The 19,879-nt window shown below is 51.1% G+C and overlaps 1 protein-coding gene across 1 annotated transcript; it reads left to right on the top strand.

The window, feature by feature from the left end:
- Positions 1–1,539: 1,539 nt before the first annotated feature.
- Positions 1,540–18,963, top strand: Pdcd1 (programmed cell death 1). The gene is made up of 6 exons (XM_048441982.3): positions 1,540–2,258; positions 4,851–5,004; positions 15,726–16,085; positions 16,255–16,416; positions 17,161–17,195; positions 17,700–18,963. Exons 2-6 carry the CDS (start codon positions 4,929–4,931, stop codon positions 17,931–17,933), a joined length of 867 nt encoding a protein of 288 aa, XP_048297939.1. The 5' UTR covers positions 1,540–2,258; positions 4,851–4,928; the 3' UTR covers positions 17,934–18,963.
- The last annotated feature ends 916 nt before the right edge of the window (positions 18,964–19,879 follow it).

Here is a 19,879-nt window from a genome sequence, read left to right as displayed (position 1 = left end):
GGCTGGAGGAGAGACAAGGAAGAGTGCAGGGAAGAAACCCTTGGGAAAGCAAGGTCAACTTCAGCGCTATTTATTAGTCACCTAGCAAGATGCCTAAGTCCTCCCCTGCCCTTGCTCCTGGCCCTGTCCACCCTCGCCTTGTGGCTCAGCTTCTAAGCTCAACTGTGACAAGGGCTAGGGCAGCTGGCAGCATGGCGACCTGACTGCAAACTCAAGACACCTAAGAGTGGACCAGGGTCTTAGCCAGGCTTTCTATTGTTTTATTTTATTATTATTATCATTATTATTATTAAAAATTTCCACCTCCTCCCACTGCCCTCCCCTCCCCCTCCCTCTCATACTTCCCCCTCCTTTTCCAGTCCAGAGAGCAGTCAGGGTTCCCTGCCCTGTGGGAAGTCCAAGGTCCTCCCCCCTCCATCCAGGTCTAGGAAGGTGAGCATCCAAACAGACTAGGCTCCCACAAAGCCAGTCCGTGCAGTAGAATCAAAACCCAGTGTCATTGTCCTTGGCTTCTCAGTCAGCCCTCATTGTCAGCCACGTTCAGAGAGTCTGGTTTGATCACATGCTTCATCAGTCCCAGTCCAGCTGGCCTTGGTGACAGGCTTTCTATCCTTATGATGAGACACCTGAGACACCGTGACCAAAAGAAACCCAGGGAGAAAAAGGTCTATTTGGCTTACACTTACACTTCGTAGTCCATCACTATAGGAAGTCCCGACAGGAACTCAAACAGGGCAGGAGCCTGGAGGCGGGAGTTGATGCAGAGGCCATGGAGGGGGCGCTGCTTACCAGCTTGTTCCCCATGGCTTGCTCAGCCTGCTTTCTTATAGAAAGCCCAGGGACAACACAACTCACAATGGACTGGACCCTCCCCACCAATCACTAATTAAGGAAATGCCCTGCAGCCAGATGTCTGGAAGCATTTCCTCAGTAGAGGCTCTCTCCTTTCAGAAGACTCTAGCTTGTGTCAAGTTGACAGAAAACTAGCCAGCACACCCACTCAGCAGGTGACTAGTCTCCTCAGTCCTCTGCAGCTCGGCAGTCTTTGGCTTTACAGTCTTTCCCAGAGGTCACTGTGCATGCGTGGCTAACTGGGTGCCCATCTCAGCCCAGCCTGGCTTCAGGGCTTTAGTGAGGCTATACTGCAGCCATCTGGGTATGCAAGAAGACCCAAATGAAGACGCCCTCTGTGCTAGTGTGGCACACAGTACAGGCACACCGGGAGCACACGGACACTGCATACACACAGAAGTGCACAATAGGAATTCACATGCAAATGCACATTTAAACCACGAACTACACTCTAGAAAGTTCAGAGGAAAGGGAAGCTGGAAATCATATGTTCTAAGGAACAAGTACGTGATTAGGTGTGAAGTGTGGTGTGTGTGTGTGTTAAATTGGGCAGATAAATTAGCGGCTCTTCCTTTAGCTTCTGGGAAATGTTTCAAAACAGGGCAGAACAGAGAGTTTTTATTTGCAAACACTATTAACCATTTCCTGTTCCAACCTCAGAAGTACCTTTGAATCAGCCTGTCACCTGGGCCGCTGGGCCCTGTGCCCCAGTGAGACCTCACAGTGAGCCACAGTGGGTTTGGGGTCTGGATTCTGGTCTGCCCCTCTACCTCCTGTTTCCCTTACACTTCTTTCAAAATGATCCTTCTGTTTTCTGAACTTTCTGTCCCTGTCCCCACCTAGATGGAAACTTCCCATTACCTCCAGAGTGTGGGGATCCCCTCTCCCTAACTTTCCACCTGGGCTGCTTTTGTGTGATAATCTTGAGGTCAGCACCCTGGAAACTCACGCTTCTCTGCCCTGTCTAGAAGGAGGAGAGCCCCCAACGGGGCGGGGAGACTTCTGAGGGCTTGGCATAGGGAAGCTCCGCTGGTGACCACCGAGCCCAGCCTTGGGTTGATTCTTCCTACCTGGCTTACTGAGTATTTCCCCAGGGAGTCCAGTAAGAAACACATGTGGATGCAGGCTCTCCAATTCATGCTACCATGACAACCTCACATCCAACGATCACACTCACGGAATGATAATTGTTGGCCATACCCAGATCCACACAAGAATGTCCCTGGCAACTCTGCCCATGATCCCCACCAACTGGGATCTTCCTACACCTGCCTCAGTTGGAAACAGATTGTGCCACCAACCCTTGCTCAGCACCCAAAGGGATCAAAGAGCTGACCTACAACTAGAGGGAATGAAGCTCCATTAAAAACTGAAGCAACAGACACCCGCTGTACCACACTGCACAGGTAACAGCTTGTGTGTTGGGGATTATGTGTGTATTGGGAAGTTGTATGTGTGTTGGAAATGAAGTGTATATTGGGACATAGCATGTGTATCAGAGGAGAAAGTGAGTCGAGGATTGTGTGTGTATTGTGAGATAGTATATGTATTTGAGACTGTGTGGATTATATCATGTGTGTTGGGGATTGCATGTATATTAAGATATAGAATTATGCTGGGGATCGCTTTCCTGGGGAAGAGAGTGTGACAGGGATTTTATATGTATTGGAAGATAGCATGATCCAGGCAGTGGTGGCTCATGCCTTAATCCCAGCACTCAGGAGGTAAAAGGCAGGTAGATCTCTATGAGTTCGAGCCAGCCTAGTCTACAGAGCTAGTGCCAGAACAGCCAGGACTACACAAAGAATTGGAATTGAGTGTGTATTGCAGGATAGTATTGTGTTAGAGATTGTATGTCATGGAATATAATGTGTGTGTGTTTGGAATTGGAAGTATTGGAGGACAACATATGTCTTAGGGATTACACGTGTATTTGCAGACCACTGAGAACAGGGAGATCATATGTACTTTATAGAATATGTGTGCTTGGGGCTAGCATGTGTATTTTAGACTGTGGCTCTGGGGAATAATATGTATGCTGAAGATTGTGAGGTTTGTGGAGATGGTATGATAAGGCGTAAATAGTGTGAGTTGGGGTATGACCCAGCGATCCCTCTCTAGGCCTGGTCATAGGACCCTGCTGTTCCACACCCAACACTTCCCTTTCCCTCCTGCCCTTTCTCTCCTACTGCCTGCCTCCTTGCAAAAGATTCAGACCCCAGACCCTCTCAGGGAAACATTCCTCGCGAAGTGGGTTGCAGTGGCTATTGCCACAGGAAAACCAAGTAGGGCTACCCCAGGCCCAGCCTTGTCCCTTACCCCACTGCTAGGGAGGAGAAAGGAAAGAAGAGAGAAATAAGGCCTAGAGATGAAGGGGAGGAAGAAAGTACAGCAGAATGGGAAGGGAGAGAGACAGACAGGGGTTTCCTCCTTTTCTATAATAAGATGTCCCTTTACTTGCTGGCCTAGGATGTTGAGTCAACCTCCGGGAATGGGATGAGAGCTTGCTGCTCAGACTCCTTCCTGCTCCTCTCTGTTCCTCATGAGCTACTCTACACTGTCGAGCCCGAAGTCTCAGAGTCCAGGAGGAGTCTAGCTAGAACATCAGAAGAAGACTGCATGGGCTCTGTCCAGAATCCACCCTAGGCCTGTGGTCTTCTCCTAATTGCCCAGCCCGCTTGGGGGACTTGCTAGCCTGAGCATGCCTGGGAGCCACAAGGGTGTCAGGAGGCTCTCTAACAGCCAGACCTGGGGAGGGGATCCCCCCTCACTTCTGCCCACAAGCCCCGTACTGAGACTGGGGGCGGCCAGTCTGTGCCTCACACTCTTTTTCCATCTCGGCGGCGCTGTACAAAGTAACATTTCCTTTCCTTCCCCACTAAGCCCGGTGCCTCTGAACTAGGGTGACTGCCACAGCTGCCAGATGGTTTCCAGCCGGGCTGGTTATTTTAGGGTTGTGAGACCCGCACATCTAATATCAGCAGTTTCGTTTTTCCTATTTCGCATTCACAGAGACAAAACACTTGAGAGCTTAACTGTTAAGTAATCAGAGATTCCCCACAAATGGCCAACCAACCTGGGGCTATATGCACAGGTCTGCCTACCCCTTCCCTCCCCAGGGAGACAGGGACAGGACAGGTGGGGTGGGCGGGGTTGGGGGGTCCTCCATCACCTAGGGACTTAGAAAGGTTGACTGGGAAGGACCTAAAAACTGACCACCAGGTCAGGTGAAGAGGAAGACTGAGGGCAGCAAGACCAGCAAAGCTAGGACCACTGTGGAAGCAGAGAAGACAGTGACCCGAACAGGTGGGCCCAGTGTCTTGAAGGGAAAAAAAAAAAAAAAAAAACAAGAGAGAAAGGCAGACCAGACCCAGGGGTTTTCTGGGTCTGAGAATGTAGCTGGGGAGAGAGGCATCTTCTCGGGGTACTAGGAGAGGCTCGCTATAACCCTTTCAGGCCTCCTCTGACCCATCAGGCAGAGCAGGTGGGGGTGGCTTGGCTCTTGCTTCCCAAAAGTAAAGGTCCAAGCCATAGCTCAAAGGACTCAAGGACACACATGCCAGACAAGGTAGGAGAAGGTCCAGCTCACCCTCCCTGCAGCCAGGGAGGACACCCATCCTCTAAAGGGACAAGAGTAAGGCCCTCGTCTCAGGCTCCCTAAACCTCAGGAGCTAACGATCAGGATATAGGGAATGGAAAGGGCCAAAACTGCCCGCAGTATGGGGCCTAAAGTGGAGAAGACCCATAGTGGGGCAGGAGGCAAAGGTGTCCGGTCTTCTCTTCCCTCTCTCTGTTCCCCAACTCCCTCACCTCTCACTAGCCGCCCCCACCTGCTCCTCCCAGGCATCTTTCCTTCCCCCTCCTCCCTCCCATGCCCCTCCCCCACCCCTCTTTGCCTGTTCTCCCACCTCTGTGGAGGTGGAGGAAGAGGGGGCGGGGAGCCAAGAACAGGTCTCCTCCCTCCAGCATAACCCAGGACCGTTTCCCTTCCGCTATAGACAACTCTGCCTGAGCAGCCGAGGAGGAGGAGATAGCAGGCCCGGCGTTTGAAGGAGGCACAGTCAGGGGCTCTGGGCATGTGGGTGCGGCAGGTGCCCTGGCCTCTCACTTGGGCTGTGCTGCAGCTGAGCTGGCAAGCAGGGTGGCTTCTAGGTATGTGGCTCCTAGGGACGTGGGATCGGGGTTGGTGGCTGGGGCAGGGCTTGACGAAACGGACACCCTAAGTCCCTGTCACTGGAGGAGAGGAACACCTGTGTCCCCTGGTTACCCAGATTGGCTCCTTTTTCGCCCTCGGTGGGTTTTACAGGTGGAGGGCCTCCCAGGGCTCAGCATCTGCCTCCCACTTTCTTCCAGGCAGACTGAACATTTGTCCATCTCAGCTGATCCTTTATGTCCCTCCCTGTGGGGAGCAATGGTGGGTCTGGCCAGAGCTCTGCCCTTGGCCACTACGGCCCTGCTTCTGGATTCTGCCAGGCCCTGGTGTCCTTGGCCCTCCCCTGTGTTTTCTTATAGTTGGGGACATCGCTCCATGAGGCTTGCCCTACACACTGGATAGATGACTGGCAATTTCTCTCCAAGGGTCTATCAGCTGCATACTCCTCGTGGGCACAGTTTCCTGTGTTTCCATCTCTGGAGGACTCTAGACCGCACATTCCTGGCCTCATAGCATCCATGGTGGACTCGGGGGAGGGTGAGATCGAGGGGCACAGCCATCCTGGTCAAATTCCCCACAGCGAAAACTCAACCTCATTCCCCTGTACCCTTTGACCGTTGCCCTCTACTCTCAGGACTGAGCCCACCTTCACTGGGAACCCAGGGCTAGGGAGAAAGTCACCCAGCTGCTGGGCCAGGGCTACTCCTACAGAGCGCTGGACAGTGACCCAGACAAGCCTCTACCCTGTGCTGCCCTGGGACATGTTTTACCTGTAATGATGTCACCTTGCTCGTATAAGGCCTCAGTCACCTCCACCCTGGCCTCTTCAGTATCTTGAGAGCTGGGTGGGACTGGGAACTGAGTGTGCTCATCGCTTTAGATTGCAGGCCAAGGCCGGTTGGGAGGCTGGGAATGCTTCGCCTCCATGCTGGCTTCTGGTAGGAGAACCCTTGGGTTGCTGTCAGGACTGCTGAGCAAACAGCCCTGAACATGGGAGATGGTCCAAGGCCATAGGGATAAAAGATGCCCCTCGGGGGAACCTTGTCAGGAAACCCAGAGAACAAAAGGAGAAGGCTCATGGGTCATCGGAGAGAAGGACCCGAGACCTAAAGGGGGCTATGACTCACTCTGGTGACCTGGCACACTGGGCATATCCCCAGCTGCAACTTCATGACAAAGTATGGAAAGAGGGGTGTATTATGCTCTAGATTGTGTCTGGCAAATGTCTTGAAGCCGGCGTGCCTCTTTTGCCATCTGAACAGCTTTGCGCCGAGCACGTCACACAGCCAGTGCCCTGCACTTGGCAGCAGTGGACCTTGTGTCCAGGACATCTCTCCCTTCCGGATTGCCTTGCCCTCTTTGTTTCAGTTGGTCCCGTAGACAGCCCCTCTCATGCTTACGAGTTTTACATGTCTCCCAACCTCAACCATGACTGCCTGGTGACTAAGGTGAGGAAATTCAGGCTTGGAAATGGACCATCCTGTATCCAGACTAAAGACAAGCATAGCCGAGCATGCCTGTCAAAAGTTGAAAGCCAGCCTGGGTTGCCTTGCTGGCAGACCCTTTCAGAAAGAGCCCTAAGTTAGGAGTCCATAAAGCCGTTGGTGAGCATGGTGACCTTTGGTGAGCCTCTCGGTCTCTTTACCGTTTTCTCACCTACATTTTTTTCTTTTGTTCTTTCGTTTTTCCATTTTATTATTTTATCTTATGTGTATGGGTGTTTTGCCTGAATGTCTGCATCACATGTGTGCCTCGTGTCTGGGGAGGCACTGGAGTTCCATGTGGTTGTGAGCTGCCATGTGGATGCTGGGAATTGAATCTGGTTCCTCTGGGAGAACAGCCAGAGCTTTTAACCTCTGAGGCATTTCTCCAGCCTCCCACCTACAGTCTGGGGAAAACAGTTATGGCCTCGTGAGATTTGCTCAGGCCACTTACGAAAACTGCCAAGCGCATCCTAAGACACGTTTCTTAAAGTCAGACTTGCTTTCTATAATCCATAATTTTGAAAAATGCGCATATACATATATGTACATACACATCTGCATATATAACCTATTAAGTCCATTCCGGTTTGCTCCTATGTGTACATGTTCAGGGTTGACCTCTTGGGATTGGACAACCTGCGTGGGAATTTGTCTTTGGAGCAATTGATTCCCCCTCTCTCGTTAGTCATTAACCTCCTATAGCTTTTCATATGGGGATAGGACGATGTGGCATTTCCTCTGCTCACATCTGTCTGGCAAGTGGTGTTATAATCGTGCTAGGCTTGTTGAGAGCTCATGGATGTACTGCCCCTGTAGTGTCCAGGGAACGCTCTGTCAACAGGTGGCCTGGGCCTCCAGCTCCTACAAGTTTTCCACACTGTCTTCTGTGATTCCCCTGAGCCTTAGCGACAGGGTTTGTGCTCCAAATCTATCAGTCGGAGCTGTGCCGTCCACAGTCACTGTTCTCCAACTCCAGGGACTGTGTTGGGTGTCTCCGTAATCACCACCGTATGTTGCAAAAAGAATCTTCTTTGGGGAGGGAGGGGAAGTGGATTTGGCATGCAAAATGAGAAAGGACAGTTTTTAAAAAATTAAATTGAAAAATTGAAAAAAATTATAAAAAAGAAAATCTTCTTTGATGAGGGGTGAGAGTTGCACTTATTTGTGTATATAAAGATAGATATTTATAAAAGAATGATAGATAGATAGATAGATAGATAGATAGATAGATAGATAGATAGATATAACTCTGTGTATGTGTTGTATTAGTTTAGAATACGATAGATATTTAGAAAACAGTGATAGATAGATAGATAGATAGATGGATAGACAGATAGATAGATAGAAAGAAAGAAAGAATGAACTCTGTGTGTGTGTGTGTGTTGTATTAGTTTAGAATACTGACCTTTCTTGGGGCAATGTCTCATCAGATTGCCCAGGCTAGCATAAAACTCAAAATTGTCCAGCACCAATTACCTAAGTGCTGAGATTACCAGCACACACAATCTCACCTGGCTTATTGATACTTCTTGCCTTTGTTGGCTTGACTGGACCACTGTCACCAAACCACAGCTAGTGGAGAGGGGGTTTAGGAAGCATCGTCTTAAGCTTGGGGTCTTAAATTGGAACTCAAGATAGGGGGATCCTCAGTCCCTGTGAGCCAGTAAGTCCCAAGTCCCCCTCCTGCCTCTGAATTTTCCAACAACCTTTGGGTTCTTGGTACCTAGACACATCCCCCTCCTCTGCCTTTACCCTCATGCGTCAGTGTGCATAATCCGCTTTCTACATAGACATCAGTCCCACTAGCTGAGACCTACCCTACTCCAAAGTGACCTTATCTAATTAATCCTATAGCTAGCCCCTACTGCTAGTGAATTTCTATCCCTAGGTGCTGGAGTAAAGGTTCCAGTTAGTGTTTAGGAACAGTTCAGCCCCCATCTCCCATCTCCTTACATCTCTTTGGGGTTCTGCATCACTAAGCATCAACGGCAGATGTTAGCAAACCCCTTACTCCGTATCCCTGTCAGTCCCATGGAGACACAGCCCCACCTAGATGCAGCTAGGGCTCTGATATCTAACTGGTTCTCTTCTCCCTGGCTGGAACCCTTGTGGGTGACATGGTTTTGGTTCTTTGCCTACCCTTTGGCTTGGTTAGCCTGTGTCCTTAGCCGCTTAGGCAAGAAATGTGGAGTGTCATCTGGGGCATCTCACATCTACTTGAAACTACAATCCTGATCGTCTTTGGAGGTGCCCTTCTGGGAGCCTCACACTGGGGACATTTCTCCAGGTGGACACAGGGGATACAATCCATTTGTAATGAATAAGGAGACCCCTATCACCCCCTGACCATGCTTTCGTCATCTCAGATGGGTTTTGCCTAAATAAGGTACTGAATGCGTCTATGCAGTTATGAGTTGGCCTCAGCACACAGGAGCCTGTGGTCTGCAGTGAGCTTGTCGTGTGGCCCTCCAGGTTCAGGCTGACTGAAAGGGCTCACCCTTTCAACCTCCCAGAGCTAACCAGGACATGCCACTCACCCATCAACTCACCTCTGTCCATGAACCCAAGAAAAAGCTCAGGGAAACCAAGAAGACCCCTGACATCTCCGAATTACACCTTCTATGCAGAACCGCACAGGTTAAGGAGGCCAGGAAGACTCTTGGGGGCAGATAGCATAGCTTGGTCCCTGTTCTGCTCTTCTATTTATGAAGAACAAGGTTTAATCATCTCGGGTTTCTAGCTGGGAGTCTGAGATCAGGGGGTGGTCTCCACTCAGTCCTTTGCAGGGTCCCAAAGTGGTTCTGAGGATCCTACGAAGGACGGAGCAAGTGCTCGGTCTTTCAGCCCAGCCTCTTCTTCCACAGCATATGATCCAACCGCCTGTGGGTGGGCACCCAGTTCCCTCCCGAGCTCTCCCTTCCCAGAATTTCTCACATATGACTTTGGGGTTAGTGTTCTGGGGACAGGCACTCACTGATGGCATGATTGTGGGATGAAAACTCCCAAGTAAATTGGACAGGGGTGGGGTTGAAGAGCAGATGGCTAAGTTACCAGCACTGGCACCCCCACACTGGGCCTCCAGCAGCAAGAGACCCGGGACAGGCTGGACAGGGGAAAGAGGCCCTTTACATTACATTCTTGGCCCCACACCCCACTAGGTTGGAAGACAATGGGGTGAGTTCAACTAGGCTGGCTCTGGGTTCATCTCCAAAAGGGGTCCCTGTCAGTTCTAGGTTCCCAGATCCTGGTTAGAGACCCACAAGATGAGAAATAAAGTGACCTAAACATGAAAAGGAGCCAGATCGCCTCACTGGCATGCACACTGCCAAGTGAAGGACAGGCTCATCTGTTAATTTTTACAAATAAAAGAAGTGTGTGGGTGTGAACATCATTGTACACACACATGTATGTGCATGCGTATGAGCATGTATGTGGAGACCAGATGTCAATATTAGGTATCTTCCTCTATTTCTCTCCACCTTAATTTTTGAAATAGGATCTCTCTCTGAACCTGAAGCTTACTCGCTCAGCCAGATTAGCTCTCCAACATGCCACAGGTGTCCTCCTGTCCCCACCTTCTCAGTCCCAGGATTCCAGGCAGGCACCGCCACACCGGAATTAGATAGATACTAGAAATCAATTTCCTCACATTCGGTTGGCAGACGCTTTAGCAACTGAACCAACACCACAGCCCTGGGAAGCTTCTGCTGTGTGGATGTGGGTGTCCGTGGGTGCGCGCACCTATGTGTGCATGTGTGCCAGCCAGAGGAAGGTACCCTGCCTTGTTGCTCCTACCTCTGTGCAGATTACACCCATTAGTGATTAACTCCGAGTCCCCAGTAATGTATCGGTGTCACATTAAGGAAAGAAACGGAAGCCCTTCCCCTTGGAGTCACTTAACCAAGAGACAGTCCAGATTGGAACTCTCTACTTCATGTTCCACCTGTCTCTCTGATGTATGTGAGTCTGAATCCGTGCCTGCGTAATAGCTGTCTTGTGTACCTGCCCATATGTCTGTGTCTTCTGTTCAGTGTGTTTGTGTCGTAGCTGTCCATGTCTGTGGTGGTGTCTGTCTGCTGTATGAGCTGTATGTGTCTGTCTGTCTGTCCATTGTGGACGTCTGTATCTGTGTGTACTGTCTGTCTGTTGTATGAGGTACTTGTGTGCTTGTATATGTGTGTGGCTGTCATGGCTGTCCATGTCTGTGTGTGGTGTCTGTCTGTCAATCATAGCTGTCTGTATCTGTGAAGGTGTCTCTCTGTTGTATGAGTTCTGCATGCATGTATCTGTCTGTCTGTCCCTAAGAAGGGACTTTGCTCTGTCATTACTGAACAGCGTAAAAAGCACCATATCGGGGAGAGAATGGGATACTTGACAGAAATCTTTAAGAGTGTAACAAGGGATTAAGTCGCTGGCTCCCACTGATCACAGCTGACCCAGATGACAAGCACCCTTACCACCCAGTACCCATACACGGATGCTTTCCACCTTTCTGACAGATTTTAGAAGGCAGATTTTAGAACAGTCCACATGCATTATCTGGGTCAGGGGCATGGAAGAGTGTGTAACTTAAGATTGCAGCTATGCATTGCTCGGGTTGTAAAAGCTGATTACATGGGAGATCCAAGGCGTGTAAGGTTCATTGTTATATTGTTCTCTTAAAGGCAGGTTATAGTGGGACTCGGTGGCACAAAGCTTGGGAGGCAAACGGATCTCTTGAATTCAAGGCCAGCCTGTTCTAAAGGCAGAGTGAGTTCCAGGACAGTCAGGGTTACACAGAGAAACCCTGTCATAAAAACCAAAAGAAAAAAATTAAAGGAGGGTTAAACAAACAGGCTGAGTATACAGTAATTTAACAGTCATTTTTTACTGATTTTATTGAGCTCTACATTTTTCTCTGCTCCCCTCCCTGCCTCTCCCATCCCCTTCAACCCTCTCCCAAGGTCCCCATGTTCCAAATTTACTCGGCAGATCTTGTCTTTTTCTACTTCCCATGTAGATTAGATCTATATATGTCTCTCTTAGGGTCCTCATTGTCTAGGTTCTCTGGGATTGTGATTTGTAGGCTGGTTTTCTTTGCTTTATGTTTAAAAATCACTTATGAATGAGTACATGTGATAATTGTCTTTCTGGGTCTGGGTTACCTCACTCAAAATGATGTTTTCTAGCTCCATCCATTTGCCTGCAAAATTCAAGATGTCATTTTTTTTCTGCTATGTAGTACTCCATTGTGTAAATGTACCACATTTTTCTCATCCGTTCTTCGGTCAAGGGGCATTTAGGTTGTTCCCAGGTTCTGACTGTAACAAACAATGCTGCTATGAACATAGTTGAGCACATGTCCTTATGGTATGATTGAGCATCCTTTGGGTATATACCCAAAAGTGGTACTCCTGGGTCTTGAGGAAGGTTGTTTCCTAATTTTCTGAGAACTCGCCACACTGACATAGGATAGCAGTCTTAAGTCTTCAGTGACAACAATCTGTTATTAACTTTGGCTGTGAGTCCCAACAAAAATTCCAGTCTCTTAAAATGTAAGTGATACTTTCAAACTATTGCATCGCCACACACTATATCCCTTGAGACAGTATCTTCCACTAAACCTGGAGCTTGTGTTCTTCAGGCAAGCTAACTAGTTGTAAATCTCCACAGATCCTCCTGTCTCTACCTCCCATGATGCTGACATTACAAGCACATACTGCTACACCTGACTTTTCCTTTCCAAACTCCCTCTCCCAGCTCTCCTTTCTCCCTCCTGTGAAATTTCTGACTGTGCAAACGGCATCAGAACAGTTTCCTGGAACTTACAGTGCAAGGGACACAGGGAAATCCTCCCTCACTGTACCCAGAAGTCAGTCTTCTCACAGCTCCTCACCGCTCACACTCACTTTTGGATTAACTGGAAGTGCCTGTCTTTCTCACAGCAGGACAGCTCCTGCCTGTGATCTCGGCACCTCGGGAGCAGAAGGAGAATTGTGAGTTCAAGGCCAGCCTCGGCTCTTTAACCAGTTCCTGTCTTTAAACGAGAAGCCACCATTATGCGTTCTAACCACAGCGACACTTCACTTTCATCTACCTGTGCGCTCCCACAGGCAGCCACAGCATGAAAGGGAGACTCAGAGGTGTTGCCTAGGGCCTCAGACACAGCAGCATCTATGTCGCTTTCTCAGGACTGCAGGAGATGCTTCATGCTGAACCCACCTAGCCGCCATCACGCGATGAGGTGCTCCCAGTCCAGTTCCTAATAGCTCTCTCAGGGGCGTAATTTCTGAGTGACACTGTACTACTATGGATAACCTGAGTCCCAGGGGGTATCCTCCATATAGTATTATCACCTTGTGGCCTTCAGAGGCAGATGCTCTCTTGCCAAAGCCCAGTCTCTCCTTACATCCCCACTGTGAGGAAATCCCCACCCCTGTCATCTCTAGGCCCACCACAGGCACATGGAGGGAAGGCACATGCCAGTTCAAGAAAAGAATTCCCATGCGAGATGACTAAAGGGAGCGAAGAGGCTGTGGGGTACAGAGGGAGCAGGGACTGCTCTGAGGAGGGAGGAAGGGACATGGTGGGGGCCACCTGGACAGGGACAGAGCAAGACAGAGCCCTGGGATGGGCACAGACAGAGACCCACAAGAGGGCAGAGACCTGGGAAGTTATCGACCCTGCCACCAGAGGAATAGATAGCAGAGTCAGTGAGAAGACAAGTGACCCAAAATGTCGTAATTTAGACACGGGAGCAGGAGAGACGAGGCAAGGCTCTGAGACCCGTGATCAAATGTCTACCAAGAACTCATCTCGGGCAACCTAGGGGCCAGTGTTGAGAGGGTGGGTGGCAGGTGGCTCCCTGAGGACACATTATGGTCCCAAAGCCTAGTGGATGGATCCCATCCGAGGACAGGAGGTGACATCTGGGCCTGGTGCATTCACAGGTCACAGCTACCCAGAACAAAGAAGAGTGCTATGCCTTTTGGCTCTCTGGGGGCTTTTCTGGTCCTCATGACCCTGGGAACTCTTGAGAATCTGTTTGGAGATGGGTGGTTAAGTACGGCTGTGGAGGTGGGTCTATGGTGTCAGGGTAGAGCTGGACAGATTACCTAGAGTGCTAAAAGGACCCCAGGTTTTTAGTTCCAAGGAGGAAGACAATAGCCCAGACCACACTGATAGAGTCTAGAAGGGTGAAGGTAGGGAAGGTACGTTTGCTTCGCCAAATCCGAATCTAACCTTACTATAGCTGCTGGAGGCTTTCTTGAAAAAAGACTTCTGTATTTCTTGAGTGAATGTTCAAAGAAGAGGTTTATTGACACTGCTGGGCTGTGACATGCTAGCTGCGTGTGGTTTAGACAGACCAAAGAAAGAGTATACTGTAGCCCCATGGTGTTTGTGTTGCCTCTGAGGAGGAACAGAACCTTTGCTAGGATGGAAAGATCTCACCCTGGCCACCCCCAGCCTGGGTGTGGCTCCTCTGAGGATCCCTGACACCGTTGGTCCTCCTGGCCCACACAGACCTACATGGACCACTAACCCAGAACCATATGACTCAGGCTTCACCAACTGCATGGGATCTAGGGACCCTAGCCCTTGAAGCACTCCAGGCCTGGCTCATAGACTACGCCCACCCTCAATCCAAGTGGCACTAGATCATCAGCAGGACCTGGCATTGTGCATCCATCACCCACGTATAGCTGAGAACCTCAAAGAGGGGAAATGTCAGTTCTGCTTCTTCCTGCCTGGTGATGGAGATCATTTCTGAGCAAGGCCACAGGATGGGAATGTCTTAGGGCCTTCCTCTGCTAACATCTCCTCGCTCACTCCAGATAACTCTGCAGTATCTCCAGCTCCCTTTCAGACCTGGAGGAGGCTGATTTCAGATACCTTGTTTGCCAGGTGTTTGGACCCTCAGTTCCACCTCCATCCGTCCTCTGCCTCTCCAGCCCCTCTTCTTTGCCTCTGACTCCCGCTCTCTCTGTATCTTCTGAGGCTGAAACCTTAGCCGCGGCAACACAGCCTCACTCTTTGTCACCCTGGGAGGGAACCATGCCCAGTAAGTATAGTAAAATGCCCCACACTGGAGGTGGGTGCAATGTTTACAGTACAGTGCCCTGGGTCATGTAATTGGGTAGAATTCCCTCGCTATATGTCTAGGTACAGCTGAGGACACAGCTCTGTTTTGCACTGGCCCTTTCTCTACAAGTTCCAGGTACCCAGTGACTACCTAGGCCAAGGGCAAAGAGAGCTGGCAGCACAGTCAGAGTCGAGGCCAGAGCATCTTTAAGGATGTCTCTGTGGCTGTTTCCTGTGTGCATAGCAGTCTTCCCAGCAAGTGTGTGTTCGGCAGGTTTGTCTTCCCTTGCCCCTGGAGCTTCTGACTGTACCCACATACTTGACTGTGGGTTCAACGGCTGGCATCATATGGGTCCCCGTAGGGCATGTTTTACAGTACCAGTGGGAGGCTATATGAAAGTGTGCACGTATGTGACAAGAAGCCTGTCAGTGAGATAGACACTTGCCGTGAAGAGCCACAAGGCCCTGCATGATGTGTGAGACATTCCTGACCACGCTCTGGCAGTCATACCATCCCATTCATCTTTGTTTCGGGGAGTCCTGCACCATGGGACCTCTCCTTCTGTCCACTTCAGGGACAATGATCTTTGGAGGCTCCTGGCTGTGACCTCTGGTAAGGCTGGAAGACACGGCTGTCCCATACCTTCTGCTACCCAGGGCAGCTCTGTCATGCTGGACAGCGTCTCTGGTCCAGGACACAGCCTGGACCCCAAGTTTACTAAAGAATACACTACCTCCAAAGTCTGGGGTTTTCGTGGAAGTCTTCACTTCCCATTGCAGCATCCCACTGACCCTCCTAACAAAACTAGGCCAACCTGAAGGCTAGGGATGGAACATGCAAGTCAGGCCCGGGACAATTTGTACTGGAGTGGGAAGGTAAAGATATCTCGGGGGGAGGGGAGATCCCAAATTCTCAAAGGACAGAAATAAGCATGTCAGATAGAAGCCTCCAGTCTCTAAGTTTAGTTACGCTAAAGGAAGAACCCTGCTTGTTGGGGGTAGGAAATCACATAGCCACGAGAAGCTACAGGCTCCTGGGCAGGGGTACTGCTTAGGAGATTCTGACCTGGGGTCGATCTGAGAGAACCGTTCCTCTCCCCCAGAGATTTCAGAAAATAATCAAAAAAGGGTACCCACACCCCTTCCTCACAGAGCTTTATTCTCCTCCATCTCAGAGGTCTCCAGCGGGCCCTGGAGGCCCCTCACCTTCTCCCCAGCCTGGCTCCCGGTGTCCGAGGGAGCAAATGCCACCTTCACCTGCAGTTTCTCCAACTGGTCCGAGGACCTTATGCTGAACTGGTACCGCCTGAGCCCCAGCAACCAGACTGAAAAGCAGGCCGCCTTCTACAACGGTATCAGCCAGCCCGTCCGGGACAGCCGTTTCCAGATCACACAGCTGCCCAACGGGCATGACTTCCACATGAACATCCTCGCCGCACGGCGCAACGACAGTGGCATCTACCTCTGTGGGGCCATCTCCCTGCCCCCCAAGACACAAATCAAGGAGAGCCCTGGCGCAGAGCTTGTGGTAACAGGTGCGGCTAGAAACGCCTGAATCAGAGACTCCTTATGGTGGAATACATGGAAGTAGGGTGGGTGGCCAGTCACTACCCATCCAAAGGGGGCTTGAAGTAGGCAGGATGGTTGCCCCTAAAGCGAATACACGACTGGTGTCCTAGAACTCTATCCTTTATGGTCCTGTAGAGCGAATCCTGGAGACCTCAACAAGATACCCCAGCCCCTCACCCATGCCAGCAGGCCAGTTTCAAGGCTTGGTCATCGGTATCATGAGCGTCCTAGTGGGTGTCCCTGTGCTGTTTCTGCTGGCCTGGGTCCTAGCGGCTTTCTGCTCAACAGGTGTGTCAGGTAAGGCTCGTCATAACCCTGCCCCTACCCCTACTCCAGCCCCACCAAAATCAAAGCCTCAGGCCTTGCAAAATAGCCCTGCTGGCCATTGCCCACCCACAATGCCTCCTTCCAACACTTCTACCTCCTTCCTTCCCCAGGGCTCCTGACTGTCCTGAAACCTTGCAGTCCCAGTACTTCACACCCACTTGGAACATCACACACATCCTAGCCACTACAAGAGCCTGTATCCACCCCACGCATAGCTAGCTCCAGGCTGCGGGTTTTAACTAAACAGCTGGTGAGAGTTGCCGCTTTCTGTGGCTGGCAGAAAGGTCTACCTCAGCCTACAGGCCGCCGTCAGAAAGAAACCAACTCCTACACTGCTCTCTCCAGGAGCCTCCTAGCTAACTCTGGTCATCAACCAGCTAAGAAGCCACACATAGTATCTGCGGCATGTGCTGTGGTGCACTAGGAAACGGGGCACAGATGGGCATCCGTCCCTGTGGCAGGCCCATAGTCCACAACTCATGGTCCGAGTGGGAACTCCCAGTTACTAAATGGGAAGAACATGAGTGGGAATAGAAAACCTGATGCCTGCCCATGGTCTATCTCTTCAGGGCCTGAAACCCCTACTCCAAACACACACACACACACACACACACACTACCACACCACACCATACCACACTGCCAAGGCATTCCCTTCCACCGGGAAAGATGGTTCAGCAGCTGCCCCACTAATTCAGAATATGTTTCTCAACAGAGGCCAGAAGAACTGGAAGAAAGGAACAGCCTCTGGTGAGTCTGGGTCCCCTTTCTTGAGGGATTCATCACAGTCTACCCCAGGGCTTGGTACAGGCAGAGAGACCACGGGGCCTAGGGGCTGCAGCCTAGAGAATTAAGCTCTCAGTTCCCACCAGGATCCTTCAGCCATACTCTGATGTTCTACCCATCCACTGACCCCAGAGTGCATAGCCCTGACATTCCCATGGTCATTCTGTTCTGGGTAGAGACAAAGTAAAAATGTCACATTTTGGAATACTAAACCTGCAAGGAGGCCAGGGACCATTTAGAGGTAGAAACCGAGCCCGAAACAAAGGGGTTACATCCTAAATCTCAGAGAGGGAAGAAGGGAGAAGGGACAGCTGTTAGGTCCCAGCTTCATGGCTGAGGTCTCTTAAGAAGAACCCCAAATCCAGTGACAGACTGGAAACTCAGCATAGGGAATGGCCGAGATTATGGGATGCACACACCACCCCCAACTGACTACACAGACAACTCTTTCCTCTTCCTCCCTTGAAGAAGGAGGACGCCTCGACTGCGCCTGTCTTCAGTGTGGCCTACGAGGAGCTGGACTTTCAAGGAAGACAGAAGACTCCAGAGCTCCCCACCCCCTGCGTACACACAGAGTATGCCACCATTGTCTTCACTGAAGGGCTGGGTGTCTCAGCCTTAGGACGCAGGGGCTCGGCTGATGGCCCTCAGGGTCCCCGGCCTCCCAGGCACGAGGACGGACACTGCTCTTGGCCCCTTTGACCAGATGCTTCCGCCGTTAGCGTCCTGCAGACTCTCAACGGAGAGCACCGGTTCATACCTCCATCAAGAGGAACGTGCGGGCTACCGTGCCGCAAAGGCTCCCAGGGTCCGAGCTACCTGGAGTGACAGCCCACCACTGGGACCCATTCCAACACATGCGTCGTTGAGTGACAGTTCTCTTAATGTCTGCCACGAGCTGGGAGCAGCAGGCCTCCCTGTTCCCTTGGGTCACAAAAGCAGAACTGGCCTGAGCCTAGGTCTCCTGAATCCTGCTGCTGGGAACTGCTAAAGGCTTGTGTCACTGTAGCCTATGGCCTCTGGGAGTCCTGTGTCTGGAAACGGGGAACCTGATTAGAGACTGCCTGTGAGGCACCCCCATAACAAGGAGCTCCAGGTATACAGTAGACACAACACTTAGAGCTATCTTTGAGAGACACTCAACTGGGAGACCATAGGCTGGGGGGACCAAGGGACCCTGAACTAGTCCCAAGACCTGGAGAGGTTCTGATGAAGACTAGGAAAGTGGCCGGCATCAGGGATCTGGGGAAGCATGCACACCCATCAGGTAGAGGCTCTATGAGGGTCCCTGCTGTCCTTCTGCATGCACAGGTACCTCAGCTCTTTCTACACCTGGGACAGGACCCAAGAGAGCTAGAGACCCACCCACACCTCCAGTGAAGTACTTGTCTCTCGCCTAATCTCCCCTAGGGACCAAAAGCACAGGTCCCATGTCAGCATCAGGGAAGGGAAAAGGGAGACACAGTTTTGACTTATACCAACTGTGGCCATCGTAGGCAGTGACTTGGGTGGTGGGGTCTCTCCATTCATCCTCTTCTGGAGTTCAGTTCTGGCTCCCACTCACACTGTGCTGTGAGCTGGACAAAGGATTTCAAGGGTCCCCTTGACATTTCAGACAGTCAAGGCAGCAAGAGTCTAGCTGTCTGGTAGGCACCCATACGGCCAGGGCTCCGAGTCCCTTTCCTTTGGTTCTCGCCTATTATAATTAAATGGTAACAAAAGCTTTAAGAAATTCTGTTCTACTTCTGGCAGTGTCGGGGCTGGGGCAGTAAAGGAAGCGCTGCAGGGCCATGCCGAGGCTTCAGGTGAAGTAAGGCAGGTCACCACCCTCTTGAGGCCCAGTCTGAGCCTATCCTTGCCGTTCCTGACATGCACAGTCACTCCCTAGCCTCCTCTCCATTCGTCTTTCTCATGTTTACATGTCACAATCCAGGGACGAAAGACCTCAAGTGCAGAGGTTGAGGAAGAGGCATGCTCCCCACACCAGGCCTTCCGAGGCTCAGCCCAGCAGGAAGAACCCCTGGGGATGCTTTGCCTGTATCCCCTGTGTCCGCTTCTGTGAATCCTTCCAGGCAGGGTTGGTGCCATGTGCTGGGAGCCATCTCAGTAGGGTGGGTGAAGTGTATCCGGGTATAAGAAAGGTACTGTGGGTCCCTCCCCAGGACACAGCAAAGAACATTTCAGAAGGGATAAACTTGTTCCCAGCCCAGTCCGAGATCCTGACTTTTGACAACAGAGGAAGGCGGGCAGCCTTCCAGCCTCTGCTGGAGACCAGAGAGTCACCTTTGGGTGCCGCAGCTACCCACACATCACCTACCCCTTGAGTCCCTCCTGAGCTTACTGCCATCACTCCATATTGAGCAAGGGAGAAGGAGATGCCATGTCCTGGACAGGCAGAGTCAAAGGAGAGAGGTCAAGAATAAGCTAGGGTTCTAGGAAAACTCACCAGTGTAACAAAAGAAACCTGGTCACCCAGCTGATAGGAAGAAGGTGAACATTAAGAGATGGGTAGCTCTCCACCGTTGAGTGCTGGCCTGCTCCCTCTGGCACAGCTACAGGTGAGGCATTACCTAGAGCAGTGACCTCAACCTCCCTGATGCTGCTGCGACTCTTTAGTACAATCCCTCCTGTCGTGGTGACCCCCAACC

This window comes from Myodes glareolus, chromosome 1 (assembly GCF_982192425.1).
Source record: "Myodes glareolus chromosome 1, mMyoGla1.1, whole genome shotgun sequence".
Lineage (NCBI taxonomy): Eukaryota > Metazoa > Chordata > Mammalia > Rodentia > Cricetidae > Myodes > Myodes glareolus.
Note: the sequence above shows the minus strand (reverse complement) of the source record. Positions and strands in the feature narration are given on the sequence as shown.